Below are 13,284 nucleotides of genomic sequence, written 5' to 3' on the forward strand. Positions count from 1 at the left end.
TTCCAGAGCTGTTGCCAGAGCTCCCAGATTGCTCCAGGGTCACTTCCAGAATTCCCAGACTTCTCCAGAACTGCTCCCAAACCACTCCAGGCTGTTGCCAGAGCTCCCACTTTGCTCCAGGGTCATTCCCAGAGCTCCCACCCTGCTCCAGAGATGTTCCCAGATTTCTCCAGGGCTCTCCCACAGCTCCCACTTTTCCCCAGGGTTGTTCCCAAAGCTCCCAAACCACTCAAGGCTCTTCCCAGAATTCTTAAACTTCTCCAGGGCTGTTCCCACTTTTCTCCAGGGTCATTTCCAGAGCTCCCAAACTTCTCCAGGGCTTTCCCAGAATTCCCAAACTTTTCCAGGGCTGTTCCCAGAGTTCCTAGATTGCTTTAGGGTCACTTCCAGAATTCCCAGTCTTCTCCAGGCTGTTCCCAGACCACTCCAGGGCTGTTCCCAGAGCTCCCACATTGCTCCAGGGTCATTTCCAGAGCTCCCAAACTTCTCCAGGGCTTTCCCAGAATTCCCAGACTTTTCCAGGGCTGTTCCCAGAGCTCGCAGATTGCTCCAGGGTCACTTCCAGAATTCCCAAACCACTCCAGGCTGTTCCCAAACCACTCCAGGGCTGTTCCCAGAGCTCCAAAACTTTTCCAGAACTGCTCCTACTCCACTCCAGAGCTGTTCCCAGAGCTCCCAAACCTTTCCAGGGCTGTTCCCAAACTTCTCCGGGGCTGTTCCGAGGGCTCCCATTTTTCTCCCAGGCTCTTCCCAGGTCTCCTGCTTTTCCACAGCTCCCACTTTTCTCCAGGGTCACTTCCAGAGTTTCCAAACTTCTCCAGGGCTGCTCCAGCACCACTCCAGGGCTGTTCCCAGAGCTCCCAGATTGCTCCAGGGTCACTTCCAGAGTTTCCAAACTTCTCCAGGGCTGCTCCAGCACCACTCCAGGGCTGTTCCCAGAGCTCCCAGATTGCTCCAGGGTCACTTCCAGAGCTTCCAAACTTCTCCAGACTGTTCCCAAATTGCTCCAGGGTCATTTCCAAAGCTCCCAGACTTTTCCAGGGCTGTTCCCAAAGCTCCCACTTTTCTCCAGGTCTGTTCCCAGAGCGCTCCAGGGCTGATTGGGTTTTTTGTGGAAAAGCAGGGTTTTTATGGGACTGACTGGGAGGAACTGGGACTGGCTGGGATGGACTGGGAGAGACTGGGACACGCTAGGATACAGTGGGACAGACTGGAACAGACTGGGATGGACTGGGAGAGACTGGGACAGATAGGGATGGACTGGGAGAGACTGGGACACGCTAGGATACAGTGGGACAGACTGGGATGGACTGGGACGGACTGGGACAGATAGGGATGGACTGGGATGACTGGGAGGCGCTGGGACAGACAGGGATAGACTGGGAGAGCTGGGGACAGACTGGGAGGCACTGGGACTGACTGGGAGAGACTGAGAGGTACTGGGCCAGACTGGGACTGGTTGGAACAGACTGGGAGGGACTGGAATGGCCTGGGACCTTGCGGGACAGACTGGGATGGACTGGGACACACTGGGACAGACTGGGGGGCACTGGGACCGACCAGGACAGACTGGAATGGACTGGGACAAATAGGGATGGACTGGGCCAGACTGGGACTGACTGAGGCACACTGGGACTGGTTGGGACAGACTGGGAGGGACAGGGACAGACTGGGACCAAACTGGGACAGACTGGGAGGGACTGGGACAGATTGGGATGGACTGGGATGGACTGGGACTGACTAGGGCACACTGGGACAGACTGGGAGGCACTGGGAGGGAGTAGGAAGGATGGGGAGAGACTGGGAGGCACTGGGACAGACTGGGACAGACTGGGACAGGCTGGGATAGGCTGGGAGGGACTTGGAGGGATTAGGACAGACTGGGAGGGACTGGGATAGGCTGGGAGGAACTGGGATAGAGTGGGACAGACTGGGATTGACTGGGACTGACTGGGAGGGCCTGGGAAGGACTGGGATGAGCTGGGAGGGACTGAGACAGACTGAGATGGACTGGGACTGACTAAGGCACACCGGGACAGACTGGGAGGGACTGGGACTGACTGGGAGCGATTAGGATGGACCGGGACAGCCCGGGCCAGGCCGGTCACGCCGGGGTTTTCCGGGATTTTCCGTCTCCAGCCGCAGGCAGGCGGGGGCAGCCGGGGAAGGTGAAACCCAACTCCAGCCCCATCCCAGCGCCAAAAACCTGGGAAAAGCGTTATCCCGGCTATCCCGGCTCCCCGCGGGGCTCCTGCGGCCCTTAAAGCCGCCTTTGTTTTGCCGGTAATCCCATCCCTGCTCCGGCCGTGCCCCCGGATCCGCCGGGGACAGCGCGGGTTTTACAGCTCCCGCCGGGAGCGCCGGGGCTGCTTTAGCCATCAGAGCCCCGTCCTCAGCCCGGTTTGCCAGCCCTTCCCTGGATCCTGACTCGAATCCTGCTTTTCCAATCAGACTCGGATCCTGGTCCTGATTTTCCAGTCGTTCCCTGGATCCCAACAGAAATCCTGCTTTTTCAGCCCTTCCCTGAATCCTGATCCCGACCCCGCTTTTCCAACCATTCCCTGAATCCTGATCCTGCTTTTCCAACCATTCCCTGAATCCTGATCCTGCTTTTCCAGTCATTTCCTCAATCCCAATCCTGCTTTTCCAATAATTCCCTGAATTCTGACCCCACTTTTCCAGTCATTCCCTGAATCCTGACCCCAATCCCACTTTTCCAATCATTCCTGAATACCTATCCTGCTTTTCCAGTCATTCCCTGAATTCGGACCCCACTTTTACAGTCACTCCCTAAATCCCAACGCAAATCCCACTTTTCCAATCATTCCCTGAATCCTGACCCCACTCTTGGAGTCATTCTCTGAATCCTCACCCCACTTTTCCAACCATTCCCCGAATCCTGACCCCAATCCCACTTTTTCAATCACACCTGGATCCTGATCCTGCTTTTCCAACCGTTCCCTGAATCCTGACACAAATCCTGCTTTTGCAATCAGACCTGAATCCTGGCACAAATCCTGTGTTCCAGCCGTTCCCTGAATCCTGACCCCACTTTGCCAATCAAACCTGGGTCCTGATCCTGCTTTTCCAGTCATTCCCTGGATCCCAGTTCTGCTTTTCCAATCATTCCCTGAATCCTGACAGAAATCCCGTGTTCCAGTCATTCCCTGAATCCTGACCCCACTTCTCCAGTCATTCCCTGAATCTCAATTCTGCTTTTCCAATCATTCCCTAAATCCTGACCTCACTTTTGTAATTATTCCCTCAATCCTGACCCCACTCTTCAAGCCATTCCCTGAATCCTGACCCCAATCCCACTTTTCCAATCATTCCCTGAATCCCACTCCCCCTTTGGCAGCCCTGGATTCCCTGGGAATTCCATCCCCAAATCCCAGTTTTCCATGGGCAGCCATTCCCTGTTTCCCATCCCAATCCTCTCTGCAGCTCTCCCAGAAATCCCCTGGAAAAGGCTCTGGAATTCTCCTCTGCAATTTCCCTTTTCTTCCCAGAAATTGGGGCAAAACGAGGGGATTTGGGCAAGTTTGGGCTCCCAGGAATGGGGAGGATTCTCCTCAATCCCAAACCTTGGGAATCCCGGGATGAGAGGGGAAAATCCGGGATAAGGGGGTGGGAATGGGGTGGGATTCCCTGGGAATTCCCTGCTGGAGAGGGCAGGGATGCTGGGAATGGGGTGGGAATGGAGGGGATTTCAGGGATGATCCCATTCCCAAAGCACACCTCCTCCTATTCCAGCGCTGCTCCAGCCCTGGGTTCTCTGGGAATTCCATCCCAAAATCCCAGTTTTCCATGGGCAGCCATTCCCTGTTTCCCATCTGAAACCCCTCTGCGGCTCTCCCAGAAAAACCCCTGGAAAAGGCTCTGGGATTCTCCTGGAATTCCCAGCTCCCCCTGCACATTCCCAGCTCATTCCCAAACTGAGCGGGACAGAATTCCCATTTTCCCTGGTGTTCCACAGCCCCTTTTCCATGGATCCATGCCTGGGCTTGTTCCTGGCTCCTCATCCCGAGGAATTTCCCATTCCCATCCCAATCCCTTCCAGGCTGGGAGCTCCTTTCCTTCCCTGGCACAAAAAATCCCGGGAATTTTGTGCTGGGATTTCACTGAGCTGCTCTTTCCCGGTTTTCCAGGCCAAAGGGGCTCCTGGGAAGAGGAAAGCCTTGGAAGACGATTCCCCCTTGGAAGGGAAGCAGGATTTGGTTGTCCACGACGAGTACGAGGAGGACAGCTCGGATGAGGAGGTAGGATCCAAAAAATTCATGGAATTTGTGGAATTTTATCCTGGAATTGAGATGGAAGCGATGGATTTGGTGTGATGGAAGTGATGGATTCGGTGTCTGGGAGAAATGATGGATTTGGGAAAAGACTGGAGCAGCTGTTGGAGCTCATCCTGGATTGGGATTCCCATTCCCAGCTGGAATTCTGGGCTGGGATCCCCACTCCCAGCTGGAATTCCCATCCCTGTGGATGTGGCCAGGCTGGAATTGCCATTCCTGAATGGAATTTTATCCTGGAATTGAGATGGAAGCGATGGATTTGGTGTGATAGAAGTGATGGATTCGGTGTCTGGGAGAAACGATGGATTTGGGAAAAGACTGGAGCAGCTGTCGGGGCTCATCCTGGATTGGGATCCCCATTCCCAGCTGGAATTCTGGGCTGGGATCCCCATTCCCAGCTGGAATCCCCATCCCTGTGGATGTGGGATGGGGGCATGGCCGGGATGGAATCACCGTTCCCAGCTGGAATTCTGGGCTGGAGTCCCCATTGCCAGGATTTCCCATCCCTGTAGATGTGGACTGGCTGGAATTGCCATTCCTGCCTGGAATTCCAGGCTGGGATCCCCATTCCCAGGATTTCCCTTCCCTGTGGATGTGGGATGGGGACAGGGCCAGGTTGGAATTGCCATTCCCAGCTGGAATTCCAGGCTGGGATCCCCATTCCCAGCTGGAATTCTGGGCTGGGGTCCCCATTGCCAGGATTTCCCATCCCTGTGGATGTTGTGCCTGGCTTGAATTGCCATTCCTGGCTGTAATTCCAGGCTGGGATCCCCATTCCCGGCTGGAATTCCGGGCTGAGATCCCCATTCCCAGCTGGAATTCCAGGCTGGGATCCCCATTCCCAGCTGGAATTCCAGGCTGGGATCCCCATTCCCAGCTGGAATTCCCATCCCTGTGGATGTGGCCAGGCTGGAATTGCCATTCCTGACTGGAATTTTTCCTGGATCTGAGATGGAAGCGATGGATTTGGTGTGATGGAAGTGATGGATTCGGTGTCTGGGAAAAACGATGGAGTTGGGAAAAGTCTGGAGCAGCTGTCGGGGCTCATCCTGGATTGGGATCCCCATTCCCAGCTGGAATTCTGGATTGGGATCCCCATTCCCGGCTGGAATTCCCATCCCTGTGGATGTGGGATGGGGGCATGGCCGGGATGGAATCGCCGTTCCCAGCTGGAATTCTGGGCTGGGATCCCCATTCCCAGCTGGAATTCTGGGCTGGAGTCCCCATTGCCAGGATTTCCCATCCCTGTGGATGTTGCGCCTGGCTGGAATTGCCATTCCTGCCTGGAATTCCAGGCTGGGATCCCCATTCCCAGCTGGAATTCCCATCCCTGTGGATGTGGGATGGGGACAGAGCCAGGCTCAGCCTTTTCCAATCTCTGCAATTCCCTGATTTCTGTCTCTGTGTCGGCTCTTGGAAGGGAGGGAATTTCGGGAAAGTCGCGAATTCCATATGGGATCATTCCTGACGCTCCTGCTCCGGAATTCCAGAGCTCCCTGAGCTTTCCCAGCGTTCCCAGCCTCGGAGAAACCTTGGGAAGAGCTCTGGAATATCCGCAGGGCTGGGCCCTTCCCCGATCCCTGCTCAATCCATTACCGGCCCTGGCAATTCCCGGCGCTCCGGGGGCGGCATGAGCGAGCCCGGAATTCTCCTGGAAAAGGCCCCGGGAGCCGCAGCCCCGAGCGGGACAGAACCTCAGAGAGGGGGAGAAATGCGGAATTACGGCTGGAAAAACGAGCTGGGAAGGGCTGGGATACACTGGGAATGGGATAATGGGGTCGGGGACGGGATAATGGGATCAGGAATGGGATTGGGAATGGGATCGGGAATGGCATTGGGAATGGGAATGGGATCAGGAATTGGATCAGGAATTGGATCAGAAATGGGATTGGGGATGGGATCAGGAATGGGATAATGGGAATGAATCGGGAATGAGATCGGAAATGGGATCAGGATCAGGATTTGGATCAGGAATGGGATCAGGAATTGGATCGGAAATGGGATCAGGAATTGGATCAGGAATGGGATAGAGGATAGGATCCGAAATGGGATTGGGAATGGGATCAGGAATTGAATCGGGAATGGGATCAGGGATGGGATGGGGGATGGGATCAGGAATTGGATCAGGAATGGGATCGAGGATAGGATTGGGAATGGGATCAGGAATTGGATCAGGAATGGGATAGAGGATAGGATCCGAAATGGGATTGGGAATGGGATCAGGAATTGGATCGGGAATGGGATCAGGAATGAGGTCAGGAATGGGATCGGGAATGGGATCAGGAATGGGATCCGGAATGGGATTGGGGATGGGATAATGGGAATTGGATCAGGAATGGGATTGGAAATAGAATTGGGAATGGGATCAGGAATGGGATCAGGATGGCGCCACCAAATTCCAGAGGGATCCCAGAACCCCCCAGGGAGATCCTGGAGATTTTTCCAGAGGCTCCTCCTGAGCCAAGGCCGCCCCCGGAGCCGGGTTCATCGGGATTTCCCTGGAATAACAATTCTGGGAATGTGAGGAAGAGCTCGGGAACGCATTCCCGGAGCTGCCAGAGGGGGGAGCGCTGATCCCGGCCCTGAGCCGTTCCAGAGCCTTTGTTCCCAAAAAAAAACCTGGAAAAACTCGGGAAAACTCCGGGATTCGGGTTTGGTGCTCCTTATCCTGGAATTGCCCTGAGCCGTTCCAGAGCCTTTGTTCCCAAAAAAACCCTGGAAAAACTCGGGAAAACTCCAGGATTTGCCTTTGGTGCTCCTTATCCTGGAATTGCCCTGAGCCGTTCCAGAGCCTTTGTTCCCAAAAAACCCTGGAAAAACTCGGGAAAACTCTGGGATTCGGGTTTGATGCTCCTTATCCCTGAATTTCAGGAATGGCTCCGTCGTATCCCAATCCTAATTAATTCCTGACCCCGTCCTAAGGGAAGTTTTCCATGGATTTCACCTTGTGAACACCAGGATTAACCCAGGGAGGGAATTTTGGGAGATGTGCTTGGATAAAGTTTTTTTATTCAGGAAAATCAGATAAATTAGGCAGGAAAATGTGAGCGGTTTTTCCTGGATTTCAGTAAAATTGTGCAAATTTTGGGACATCAGAATCCTCAAAATCCTTTGGAGCTGAGGGAGCGGCCTCAGGCAGTGCCTTGGAGGGGAAATTTTTGGGAATATTCCCCCTGGAAAAGGCTGCCCAGGGCTGGAATTGCCATTCCCAGTGGGATAAATCCTTGGGATTGTGGCTTTTGGGATTTTTGGGAATATTTCCCCTGGGCTGGAAATTCCCATTCCCGTGGATGTGGGATCATGGAATTTTGCTGGAATTTTGGTGGAGGAGGCTCTGCCATCCATGGGGGTGTCCTGGTCTCATTCCCTGTTTTCCAAGGCAGAAATTCCACCCAGGATCACCTAGGGATGCTCCCAAATTCCCCCAGGCTTGGCTTTGCCCTGAATTTGTGGGATTTGGGGAAGGAATTCCTGCTTGGGCTGGAATTCCCAGAGAATTTGGGGCTGCTCCGTGCCTGGAGCATCCCAGGATAGCAGGAGCTGCCCCACGGGAATGGGAACATCCCTAAAATCCTTTCCATCCCAAAACCCCTTCCGTAAATCCTTGGGTTTAGGATTCCATGGTTTTAGGATTCCATGGTTTTGGGATTCCATGGTTTTGGGATTCCATGGTTTTGGGATTCCATGGTTTTGGGATTCCATGGTTTTGGGATTCCATGGTTTTGGGATTCCATGGTTCATAGGATTCCATGATTAATAGGATTCCATGGTTTTGGGATTCCATGGTTTATAGGATTCCATGGTTTATAGGATTCCATGGTTTCGGGATTCCATGGTTTGGGATTCCATGGTTTTGGGATTCCACGGTTTTGGGATTCTATGGTTTATAGGATTCCGTGGTTTTGGGATTCCATGGTTTATAGGATTCCATGGTTTCGGGGTTCCATGGTTTGGGATTCCATGGTTTATAGGATTCCATGGTTCATAGGATTCCATGGTTTATAGGATTCCATGGTTTATAGGATTCCATGGTTTTGGGATTCCATGGTTTTGGGATTCCATGGTTTATAGGATTCCATGGTTCATATGATTCCATGGTTTGGGATTCCATGGTTTATAGGATTCCATGGTTTATAGGATTCCATGGTTTATAGGATTCCATGGTTTTGGAATTCCATGGTTTTGGGATTCCATGGTTTGGGATTCCATGGTTTATAGGATTCCATGGTTTTGGAATTCCATGGTTTTGGGATTCCTTGGTTTGGGATTCCATGGTTTATAGGATTCCATGGTTTTGGGATTCCATGGTTTGGGATTCCATGCTTTTGAAATTCCATGGTTTATAGGATTCCATGGTTTATAGGATTCCATGGTTTATAGGATTCCATGGTTTATAGGATTCCATGGTTTCAAGGATTCCATGGTTTCAGGATTCCATGGTTTTGGGATTCCATGGTTTTAGGATTCCATGGTTTTAGGATTCCATGGTTTTGGGATTCCATGGTTTATAGGATTCTGTGGTTTCAGGATTCCATGGTTTCTCGGATTCCATGGTTTCAGGATTCCATGGTTTCGGGATTCCACGGTTTTGGGATTCCATGGTTTATAGGATTCCATGGTTTATAGGATTCCATGGTTTTGGGATTCCATGGTTTTGGGATTCCTTGGTTTGGGATTCTGTGGTTTCAGGATTCCGTGGTTTTGAAATTCCATGGTTTGGGATTCCATGGTTTATAGGATTCCATGGTTTATAGGATTCCATGGTTTGTGATTCGACGGTTTTGTGATTCGATGGTTTTGGGATTCCATGGTTTCAGGATTCCATGTTTTGGGGTTCCATGGTTTATAGGATTCCATGGTTATAGGATTCCATGGTTTGGGATTCCATGGTTTATAGGATTCCATGGTTTATAGGATTCCATGGTTTCGGGATTCCATGGTTGGGATTCGATGGTTTTGGGATTCCATGGTTTGGGATTCCATGGTTTCTAGGATTCCATGGTTTCGGGATTCCATGGTTTCGGGATTCCATGGTTTATAGGATTCCATGGTTTGGGATTCCATGGTTTGGGATTCCATGGTTTGGGATTCCATGGTTTGGGATTCCATGGTTTATAAGGATTCCATGGTTTATAAGGATTCCATGGTTTGGGATTCCATGGCTTGGGATTCCATGGTTTTAGGATTCCATGGTTTTAGGATTCCATGGTTTACAGGATTCCATGGTTTGGGATTCCATTGTTTCAGGATTCCATGGTTTTAGGATTCCATGGTTTGGGATTCCATGGTTTTAGGATTCCATGGTTTATAGGATTCCATGGTTTCGGGATTCCATGGTTTATAGGATTCCATGGTTTGGGATTCCATGGTTTCAGGATTCCATGGTTTTAGGACTCCAGTTAACTCCCAATTCCCAACCCATCCCTGTTTGCCCAGCCGGGATTTTGGGAAGGAACTCCTGTCTGTGGGTGTGCTGGGATGGAATTCCCGGGTGATCCCCATCCGGACCGGGCTGGGATCCCGGATCCGCTCCCGGAATTCCCTGCGTCCCGAGGCGGTCTGCGCTTCCCCGGCACCTGCAGTCGCGGCCGGCAGCAGCAGCCGGTCTGGAGAAGCTGGAGCGGCTCCGCAGCGGCCCCCGGGAGCGCTTTCCCCGGGAATTGCCCCCGCGCTCCGCACGGATCCGTCCTGGCCCCGCTCCCGCCGCTCCCGCCGCGGCCGCCTGGCCCCGTGCCCGGGAAATGCAGCGCAGCAACGGCGGCGGCAGCGGCGGCGCTCCCGGCCCGGGCCCCGCGGGGGACACGGAGCGAGCCCGGCTCCCGGCAATGGCACCGGGCCAGACCCGGGTCACAGGGCTGGGACAGAGACAGTCCCGGGTCACAGCGATGGCACCGGGCCAGTCCCGGCTCACAGGGCTGGGACAGAGACAGTCCCGGGTCACGGGGCTGGGACAGAGACAGTCCCGGGTCACAGCGATGGGACAGAGAGAGTCCCGGGTCACAGCGATGGGACAGAGACAGTCCCGGGTCACAGCGATGGAACAGAGACAGTCCCGGGTCACAGGGCTGGGACAGAGACAGTCCCGGGTCACAGCGATGGCACCGGGCCAGTCCCGGGTCACAGCGATGGGACAGAGCTGATCCCGGCCCCCGCTGGGGACCCGGAGCGAGCCCGACTCCCGGCCGTGGCACCGGGCCAGACCCGGGTCACAGGGCTGGGACAGAGATAGTCCCGGGTCACAGCGATGGCACCGGGCCAGTCCCGGGTCACAGGGCTGGGACAGAGACAGTCCCGGGTCACAGCGATGGGACAGAGCTGATCCCGGCTCCCGGCACTCCCGGCCCGGGCCCCGCTGGGGACACGGAGCGAGCCCGACTCCCGGCCGTGGCACCGGGCCAGACCCGGGTCACAGGGCTGGGACAGAGCTGATCCCGGCTCCCGGCTGTGGCACCGGCCAGTCTCGGGTGTTTGGAGTTGTACAGAGCTGATCCCGGCTCCCGGAGATGGCACGGGGCCAGTCCCGGGTCTTTGGGATGGGACAGAGCTGATCCCGGCTCCTGCTGGCCCGGCAGGGGACACAGAGCGAGCCCGGCTCCTGGCCGTGGCACCGGGCCAGTCCCGGGTCTTTGCGATGGTGCAGAGCTGATCCCGGCTCCCGGGGCTGGCACGGATCCCAGTCCCACTTCCCTGGGCTGGCACAGCTCCCAGTCCCGGCTCCCTGCTCTGACCCCGCTCCTTCTCCCGGTGCCCCGGGGCTGGCACAGATCCCAGTCCCGGCTCCCTGGGCTGGCACAGATCCCAGTCCCTCCTCTGACCCCACTCCTGGTGCTCTGGAAGTTCTTGGATCCCGATCCCGGTGCCCCGGGGCTGCCCCGCGGGCTCCGTGCTCTGATCCCGATCCCGGTGCCCCGGGGCTGGCCCAGGTCCCAGTCCTGGCTCCCTGCTCTGATCCCAGTCCCGGTGCCCGGGGTTGCCCCCCGCGATCCCAGTCCCGGCTCCCTGCTCTGATCCAGTCCCGGTGGCCCGGGGCTGGCCCAGGTCCCAGTCCCGGCTCCCTGCTCTGATCCCGGTGCCCCGGGGCTGGCCCCGCGATCCCAATCCCGGCTTCCTGCTCTGATCCCGATCCCGGTGCCCGGGGCTGGCCCAGATCCCAATCCGAGCTCCCTGGGGCTGGCCCAGATGCCAATCCCGGTGCCCCAAGGATCCCGGTCCCGCTCCCTGCTCTGCCCCCGCTCCCGGCGCTGCCGGAGCCGCGCTCCGGTCCCGTGCCGGCGCTGCGGCGGCATTCCCACTCCCATTCCCACTCCCATTCCCATTCCCGGCCGGAGCGGAGATGGATGTGCCGGGGCTGCCGGCGGGAGGAAGCGGCCGGGGGCTCCGTTTCCTCCCGGAATGACAATTCCAGATGTCGGGATAATGGATGGATGGATGGAGGGATGGATGAGGGCTCGGCGGCGGCGCTTCCAAGGCCGTTCCCTCCTCCGCAGCCGCGCCGGGGGCCGGGGGGGGCCGGGGGCCGGGGGGAGGCTCCCGGCGGGATCGGGAGCTGCGAGCGCCGGAGCCGGCGGAGGAGCGGGAGGGGGAGAATTCCAGGGCAGTGAGCAGCGGGAATGTGCCGCTGGCAGCGCTGCTTTGCTTCCCGAGCCGCCGCAGCGAGCGTGGCCCGAGGGGCCCCCTCCCCTCCGCCCGTGCTGCGGAGCTGCCGGGCTGGCCCGGACGGGGAACGGGAGTGTGGGATAGCGGGGATAATAATGGAACGGGGCAGTGGGGATGGGATAGTGGGGGTGGGATAGTGGGGGTGGGATAGCGGGGATGGGATAGTGGGGATGGGATAGTGGGGATGGGATAGTGGGGATGGGATAGTGGGGATGGGATAGTGGGGATGGGATAGTGGGGGTGGGATAGCGGGGATGGGATAATGGAGGTGGGGGAATGGGGTAATGGGAACGGGGGAGTGGGGATGGGATAGTGGGGGTGGGATAGTGGGGGTGGGATAGTGGGGATGGGATAGTGGGGGTGGGATAGCGGGGGTGGGATAATGGGGATGGGATAGTGGGGATGGGATAGTGGGGGTGGGATAGTGGGGGTGGGATAGTGGGGATGGGATAGTGGGGATGGGATAGCGGGGGTGGGATAGTGGGGATGGGATAGTGGGGATGGGATAGTGGGGGTGGGATAGTGGGGGTGGGATAGTGGGGGTGGGATAGTGGGGATGGGATAGTGGGGGATGGGATAGTGGGGATGGGATAGTGGGGATGGGATAGCGGGGGTGGGATAGTGGGGATGGGATAGTGGGGATGGGATAGTGGGGGTGGGATAGTGGGGATGGGATAGTGGGGATGGGATAGTGGGGGTGGGATAGTGGGGATGGGATAGTGGGGATGGGATAGTGGGGATGGGATAGTGGGGGTGGGATAGTGGGGATGGGATAGTGGGGATGGGATAGTGGGGATGGGATAGCGGGGGTGGGATAGCGGGGATGGGATAGTGGGGATGGGATAGTGGGGATGGGATAGTGGGGGTGGGATAGTGGGGATGGGATAGTGGGGATGGGATAGTGGGGATGGGATAGCGGGGATGGGATAGTGGGGGTGGGATAGTGGGGATGGGATAGCGGGGATGGGATAGTGGGGGTGGGATAGTGGGGATGGGATAGCGGGGATGGGATAGTGGGGGTGGGATAGTGGGGTGGGATAGTGGGGATGGGATAGTGGGGATGGGATAGTGGGGGTGGGATAGTGGGGGTGGGATAGTGGGGGTGGGATAGTGGGGATGGGATAGTGGGGATGGGATAGTGGGGGTGGGATAGTGGGGATGGGATAGTGGGGATGGGATAGCGGGGATGGGATAGTGGGGGTGGGATAGTGGGGATGGGATAGTGGGGGTGGGATAGCGGGGATGGGATAGTGGGGATGGATAGTGGGGGTGGGATAGTGGGGGTGGGATAGCGGGGATGGGATAATGGGGGAATGGGATTGGGAGTGGGATA

General features: G+C 56.4%; 1 protein-coding gene across 1 annotated transcript in view; it reads left to right on the forward strand.

The window, feature by feature from the left end:
• The window catches only part of LOC134428593 (ribosome biogenesis protein BOP1-like), an 88,404-nt gene that overhangs the window by 7,202 nt on the left and 67,918 nt on the right, over nt 1–13,284 (forward strand). Inside the window, exon 3 of the mRNA XM_063175423.1 lies at nt 4,149–4,259. Within this exon, the coding sequence (XP_063031493.1) occupies nt 4,149–4,259 (111 nt within the window). The remainder of the gene's footprint in view (nt 1–4,148; nt 4,260–13,284) is intronic.

Source organism: Melospiza melodia, chromosome 1 (genome assembly GCF_035770615.1).
Source record: "Melospiza melodia melodia isolate bMelMel2 chromosome 1, bMelMel2.pri, whole genome shotgun sequence".
Lineage (NCBI taxonomy): Eukaryota > Metazoa > Chordata > Aves > Passeriformes > Passerellidae > Melospiza > Melospiza melodia.